The sequence below is a fragment of the Hippocampus bargibanti genome, linkage group LG05, assembly GCF_051943395.1.
Source record: "Hippocampus bargibanti isolate YZ-2025 linkage group LG05, ASM5194339v1, whole genome shotgun sequence".
NCBI lineage: Eukaryota > Metazoa > Chordata > Actinopteri > Syngnathiformes > Syngnathidae > Hippocampus > Hippocampus bargibanti.
In genome coordinates this window covers 7,025,463-7,032,879 of record NC_142738.1, presented here as the reverse complement: position 1 = coordinate 7,032,879, position 7,417 = coordinate 7,025,463, and the positions used below count along the sequence as shown (strand labels likewise).

At 42.1% G+C, this 7,417-nt stretch overlaps 1 protein-coding gene across 2 annotated transcripts in view; it reads left to right on the top strand.

The window, feature by feature from the left end:
- The first annotated feature begins 299 nt into the window (after positions 1-299).
- Positions 300-7,417, top strand: part of iqsec3b (IQ motif and Sec7 domain ArfGEF 3b) — a 64,789-nt gene continuing 57,671 nt past the window's right edge. For both annotated transcript variants that reach the window (XM_088996016.1, XM_088996017.1), the window contains exon 1: positions 300-1,473. In XM_088996016.1, the coding sequence (XP_088852142.1) occupies positions 923-1,473 (551 nt within the window). In that variant the 5' untranslated portion in view covers positions 300-922. The remainder of the gene's footprint in view (positions 1,474-7,417) is intronic.

Below are 7,417 nucleotides of genomic sequence, written 5' to 3'. Positions count from 1 at the left end.
TCACGACTCGATGTGTTGCGTTCAAAGCCCTCGTTAATATTTTAGTCACTTAAATCTTGCTAAACGAGTAAAAAGGAAACAAGAGTTACACTGGAAAGGAAATTTCAAAAATCCACGTTCTTGCAAGTTCCAGAGCGGGCCAAAACTCAGTTAAGGCTCGCAAAACAATGCTCACTTCACTTGAGCGTCTATGTGTCACGTGATTTAATTGAAATTAACTTTGTAGCGTTTAAATACACACGAAATTTTAAGGCGCCTTCTTGTTGATAAACGGAAAACGCACCCACATTACTGTAGTGTGGTACATTGTTTGTTATATTTTATTGAAAGATTACGTTTTACATACGTTGTTGTTCACAGAAGCTCGAAAACGAGTACCTTAATGTTTTTATTCAGCTGGGACAAACCACAAGTCACGACTTCAACTACACTTCAACATTTGTCTGTTTAAAATAGTCGAATTAGTATGCACTTGGACTGCAGTGTTGAATTATGTTTACACAACCCGTCTTAACGACGTGAGTACTTTTTAGTCCCCTTCAAGCATGCGCAAGCACGTATTATGGCTAATATGTAACCTTCAGGTGCTGCTTTGATGTTGTACCGCCTGTAGGGTTCGTGTTTGTCCTGAAGTTTGATCGTGCCTGCGCGTAATGGCGCATCAGTGCCTCCTTCTCCGCCTTTTCCCTCTCCCCCTCCCTTCCATCACAGCTGGACCTAGTTCCTCTCTTCAACACCTCTCAGCGCAGTGAGAGAGGGAGAGACAGGAGGGAGGGAGCAGGAGGCGAACACTGTCGCTGCATCATTCAAAGAGACGAACAAAACAACAACGCAAGGAGAGCTCGTCTCTGTACATCCTCCATTTCCTCCTCGTCCTATTTGCCTCTCTCTTTCTGGCCATCGTCCGAGCCTCGCGTGTAGGATGAGCTCCAGCCTGCTGGAAAATCCGGTGCAAGCGATCTTGTACCTGAGGGAGCTCACCACGATTGTGCAGAACCAGCAAAGTCTCATCCAGACGCAACGCTCCCGTATCGAGGAGCTGGACCGGCGAGTAGATGAGCTCATCGGGGAAAACAGGCACCTGCGAGATGTCCGCGCGCAGCAACATCAGCATCCTTATTACCCGCACCTCCTCCTTCATCATCACCATCAGCTTCACCCCGAAGTGGGCTGCCTTCATCACCTCCACCTCGCTCAGGACCCGCAGACCAAAAGCTCCACGACGAGCTCCGCGGCGGAGCAAGCGGAAACACCGACACAACAAGTCGACCGAGCCGCGGTGGTCCAGCCTCCTTCCGCGGAGCCTCTGGACGCGGGGGAAATGCAGCTTGTTCCGGCCGAGGCGACCTCTAATTCGCCAGTCGAAAGTGATCCGGAGAACGGCGGGAGTTGCGGTGGCGGCGACTGCCGCTCCTTGGTTCCGATGACCCCGACTACCCTGTGTCGGTCGCTGGCCCTCGCCAAGACATCCGAGTAAGTTCCGCATACCATGCATGAAAAAAATACAAACGGTTTGTATCTATCATTGCTTCACATCCTTACAAGATTATCCCCTTACTTTTATTTTGGAGTTGACCAAAATGTTGCTTTTATTTTTATTATTAGCATTGGCCAATACGCACATTGAACCGTGCTTAGTTTGAGAAAAGACGTTTGAACATTTTGTGCGCGTGCGTCTGTGCGTGCCTGCGCGCGTGTGGTGAGTGCTGTGTGTGCGCGTGTTTGTGTGTGTGTCTAGGAGAGAGAGCGAGAGACTGAAAGAGAGCAATATCGAGTGAGACAGATATCGAGCGAAAGAGAGAGAGAGAGGAGAAATTGAAAGAGAGAGAGACAGACAGACAGAGAGAGGGAGAAATTGAAAGAGAGAGAGAGAGAAATTGAAAGAGAGAGAGGGAGAGACTGAAAGAGACAGCAATATAGAGATAGAGACAGTTGTGGAGGGACAGAGAAAGAGACAGAGAGAGCGAGCAATAGAGAGACAGATATAGAGCGAAAGAGAGAGACAGAAAGAGAGAGAGAAAATGAAATATATATTAGAGAGAAATTGAAATAGAGAGAGCGAGAGAGAGAATTTGAAATAGAGAGAGAGGCCGAAAGTAGAGCAATAGAGAGAGAGAGAGAGAGAGCAATAGAGAGAGAGAGAAATTGAAATAGAGAGAGAAAGAGAGAGAGAGAAAAAAATAGAGAGAGAGAGAGAGAGAGAGAAATTGAAATAAAGAGAGAGAGAGACTGAAGGAGAGAGCAATATAGAGAGATATAGGACGGAGAGAGAGATAAATTGAAATAGGGTGAGAGAAAATAAATTGAAAGAGAGAGAGAGAGAAACTGAAATAGAGAGAGAGACAGAGAGAAAGAGAGAGGGAGACTGAAAGAGAGAGCGACACAGTGAGAGAAAGAAAGAGAGACAGAAAGAGAGAGAGTGAAATAGAGAAAGAAAGAGACAGACAGAGAGAGAGAGAGAGACCGAAATAGAATGAGAAAGATGGATTATTTAAAAGCAAAACTGGATCATTACGTAACAAACAGCTGTGGGCTTGCTTATGTGTTTGCTAAGCATCAGCCTGTACTGTGATGTATGTGATTGTGTGAAGCATCGTCTATATGACGTGCATGTATGTTATTAAAATATCTGCCGTGTGTGTGTGTGTGTGTGTGTGTGTGTGTGTGTGTGTGTGTGTGTGTGTGTGTGTGTGGCTGTCCATCCATCGTAATTATTTATTTGCAGGAGCAAAAAAAAAATTGAAAAGTGGTCCCCAGAAAACATAAAAATGTGGATGCGTGTGTCTGTGTGTGTGTGTGTGTGTGTGTGTGTGTGTGTGTGTGTGTGTGTGTGTATCTATCCATTGTAATTATTTTTTTATTTATATATTTATTTATTTATTTACACTTTGGAATTTGCGGGAACAAAAAAAAATCTGAAAAATGGTCCCCAGTAAAACATGAAAACATGTAAGTGTAAGTGTGTGTGTGTGTGTGTGTGTGTGTGTGTATCTATCCATTGTGTGTTTTTTGTGTATATATGTGTGTATTTATTTATTTACACTTTGGAATTTGCGGGAACAAAAAAAAATCTGAAAAATGGTCCCCAGTAAAACATGTAAGTGTAAGCGTGTGTGTGTGTATCTATCCATCGGAATTATTTTTTTATTTATATATGTATGTATGTATGTATTTATTTATTTATTTATTTACACTTTGGAATTTGCAGGAACAAAAAAAAAATCTGGAAAATGGTCCCCAGTAAAACATGAAAACATGTAAGTGTAAGCGTGTGTGTGTGTGTGTGTGTGTGTGTGTGTGTGTGTGTGTGTGTGTGTGCGCGTGTGTGTGTGTGTGGGCAGCCGAGCGAGTGTGATGCGGTGTGTCCACATTGCTGCTTGCCGTTAATGAATGTGCGGCTTGTTCACGTCTCATGGGGCAACTGACGGGCCTCTGATGATTTTCCTGTTAGATGAAACCCACGTGCACCATGTGAACGTGAGCACCCGGCCTCCCCCCATCACATCACATCCCCCGGAATCGTTGTACATTGTACACCACTACATCATCTAATGAGAGGAAGGCACTCTTTTTTTAGCTACTATAAGAACACTTATCCAAAGTCTCATGGGCCATTTGCAGCACGCCATCCATATTTTAGCACCTTGTAGCATATTGCTGGCGTCCCCATTTTTTCCCCCGACATTTACCGGTGTATAAGTCGCACCAGAGTATATGCACATGTCTGGCAGTGAATGAGTTAAAAGATGTGAGGGCATGAACTCAAAGAGGTTCGAATACCTACATTTTAAAATGTACTGTCCTTGAATCATATCGTTATGTATGCCGTATTTTCCGGTTTATAAGACGCACCGGAGTATAAGATGCACGCCCCAATGAATGGTGTCTTTTCAAATGTTTCCATGTACAGTGATAGTTTGGTTTACGGACTTAATTGGTTCCCGGATAGAGTAGTATGTGTAAGGTGAAAAGTGTGTATCCCAAAAATTAATTTCCCATCGGAAACCATTAAAATGAGAATAATCCGTTCCTAGGTCCCCATAAAACATAATTTTCTACTTTCTAATTTTCTAAGACTTTAAACTACACAAGATATACCTTATTTTATGTATAATAAATGTGCTATGGTATTATAATTAAATAAATCAACTGTACTGGATAATAAAGTGGTTTTATTTACCTTTGTGATGGTCATTGATGGCTGGGTGGAATGGAGTGGCCGGTTTCATCTGTATTAAACACTTGGAACATAGCCTTCTTCTTACACCATCTTGCGGAATGATCCCTTGTAGGTGCTTTCTGTGCGATAATTTGACCTAGTTACTCATCAATTGTGTTCTGTTTAACCGGGTTGATAGCTTTTTGCATCAAGTGTACAGATCGCTTGTGCGGGTTATTTGTGGAGCCTTATTGATGGGAATTTTAACCTTGCAGTCTACACTCTGCCTTTGAACTTTGATCAAAGTCGAAACAACTCCAAATGTCACTGTTTTACTGTCACTTTAATATTTAAACCACCTCCTCTCACTGCTGCGTTATTGACCAATCACGTGGCTTTAACCGAAGGCTGGCGGCGGGGAATAGAGGACCAAAAAAAATGTCGGCAGCGATTTAATTTTTTGGGAGAATGGCTTCACTCTCTGTCTGTCTGTAAACCCCCCCTCACTGCTGCGTTCTTGACCAATCACGTGGCTTTAACCGAAGATTGGGGGGGGGGAATAGAGGACCAAAACAAGCCGGCTGCCATTTTATTTTAGGAGAAGGGGCTCGTTTGCCAACGACACATCACTCATTGTGGCAGCTCTGTGTGTATCCTGAAAACTAGTTTGTATGCCAAGGTAAAATGTTCATAAATTTTGTACGTTTGTAAGCCAAGGGGTTCGTAAACCGAGGTATCACTGTATAAGGCACACCACATTATAAGGCTCCACAGTAGCGGCTGGTGTGACGCACGGTTTCTTCTACAGGGGGAAATGTAGTCAATGGCTGCTGACAGTAGTTGCGAGAGCTGTTGTGGCTCAATATTACTTCATATATAAGGCGCACCTGCGTAAAAGGCGCACCTGCATATAAGGCGCACCCCCAATGAATGGTGTCTTTTCAAACTTTTTCCATCTATAAGACACACCGGACTATAAGGCGCACATTAAATGAATGAAAAAAGTTTTCCAAATATAATAAATGAATATCTAAAACTTTTTCAAATATAAGGCACGCCATATTATAAGGCGCTACAGTAAAGGCTGGGGCAGCTGACAGTTGTTGCGAGACATGTTGTTGCTCAATGTTACTTCACATTTTTTTTAGTTTGCTGATGAAGCTTTTCGGATGAGGAGGGAAACGTCCGACACCTTCAAAGAAGTACTTTTCATCGATGGACCACCCCTGTATGACTGAGAGCTTATAAAAACGTTTCACATATAAGGCGCACCTGCGTATAAGGCGCGGGGTCATCTTTTGAAGAAAATCAAGGCTTTTGGGTGCACCTTATACACCGGGAAATACGGTATATTACATTGGTCATTCATGGGTGTTATTTTCTTTTTTATATATTATTGACCAATCTAAAATGTTGAAAAATACTTGCACCGTCTCCCGAAATATAATTATTTTTGAGGAACAAAACCACTAAAAATAATAACTGATATGGCCCACAACGTGATTTCAAACAAATACGGGGGATGTGGAGGAACAGTATCAAAATGTTTGCGTTGGAAATGGAGTTGAAAATGTTTGTTTTGAAATTTTCTGGATGAAAGATGACAGAATGGCAGCATGGCTTTGAATCCCCCTACCAATATTTCCTACATTTTTTTTTTGAATCTCTGCCTGACACTTGAATTTCACTAGCTTCCGCCACTCACTTTCTCAATGACGACCTATCAATAAAGAAATGTCAAGCAGACCCTCATGCAACACTTGAAAGAGATAGTTTGAGTGTGATGAGGATTTTTCTTGATATCGTGTCTTTGTTGAAGTCAAATACTGCAGGAGAACGTCAACAATAACATTGTGTCATGCAGTATTGCTAAAACGCACCTACCGGTTACTTGTCGTCGACTCATCCCTCTACTTCCGACTAAAACACTACTACAGCTTGTGTGACTTAAAGGACAACCGACACCATTTTTTGTTGCCTAACTGACATCAGAAAAACGTTTTATAGCATCTAAAATACCCCAAACACACAGGCTGATATTTTGAGTCAAATGCAAAACACCAATAAAAATGACTTAAAGTGTCCCAAAACTACTTCAAAATGACCTCAGAAAGTTTGTTTCGCCAGGACGTCTTGCCTTGCTCTAGAATCAAAACAATGGCTTCAGATTCGGAGATGCTTTCTTGTTACTCATCCAGTTATGAATATGATTCAAATAGTTCTGAAGAGGAAAGCATAAATGTTTGCAATTTATTAAAGAAGTTCTTCCGGGTCATTTTGAGGCGTCAGGACGGATGTGTAGCGTCCCAGAAAATGCACAAGATGGCGCCCAAGCTCCGTTGGAAATGGGCTGATTTGTCTGCTGGGAATTTGTGTCAACTAGTATCAAATAGTAGTCTTGGTGCAACACACAACATTTCACCATCGCGTTATTTATGTTTTCCCATCTAATTTCACCATCAACACTGATCAACACGAAGTTTTCAGACCAAAAAAAGTACCCAAAGTGCAATGTGTGTCACTTTCTCTGTCAGGGGCGTTCCTTACGTGACTTCACGTCAGGAATCGTCACCAACTCGAAAACAAGACTTCCTGAATATTCAGCGCGAATCTAAAATACGCTCAGTAGAAGTCATTTGAAGTGATTTTACAAATTATGGACACAACTTTTCCGGAGGCGTTGGTTGTACTTAAAGTACTGCTATTACTACTTCTAGTATGACTTTACTAGTATAACTAAACAATCTACTATTACCACTGCCATCTATACTACTCATGGTCGTAGTATCATAGGTCTACATTACTATGACTTGTAGTCCTCCTCCTCTTCTTCTTCCTTAGCAATCGACCCCCGTCAAGCCCTCTTTCGTCGCCTGCTGGAGACCAACAGAAACATGACAAGAACCCTCCTCGACATTGGCGACATTACTACTTCTGGGAATCTATTAATTATACTAGACTCTTCTATTATTACCAAACTGTTACTCCTACCACTACTACTGCTACTACTCCACCTACTACTATGAGTACTTCTACAACTACTACCACCACCACCACTATTATGACTACTACTACTACTATTACTACTACACCACTACTAATATACTACTACTAATGTATTTTTGTTATTATTATTACTACTACTACTATGACTACTACTACTACTACCACCAACACTACCACACCTACTACACTACTACTGCTCCATCTTCTACTACCACCACTACTACTACTACTATTCCTACTCCAATGACTGTA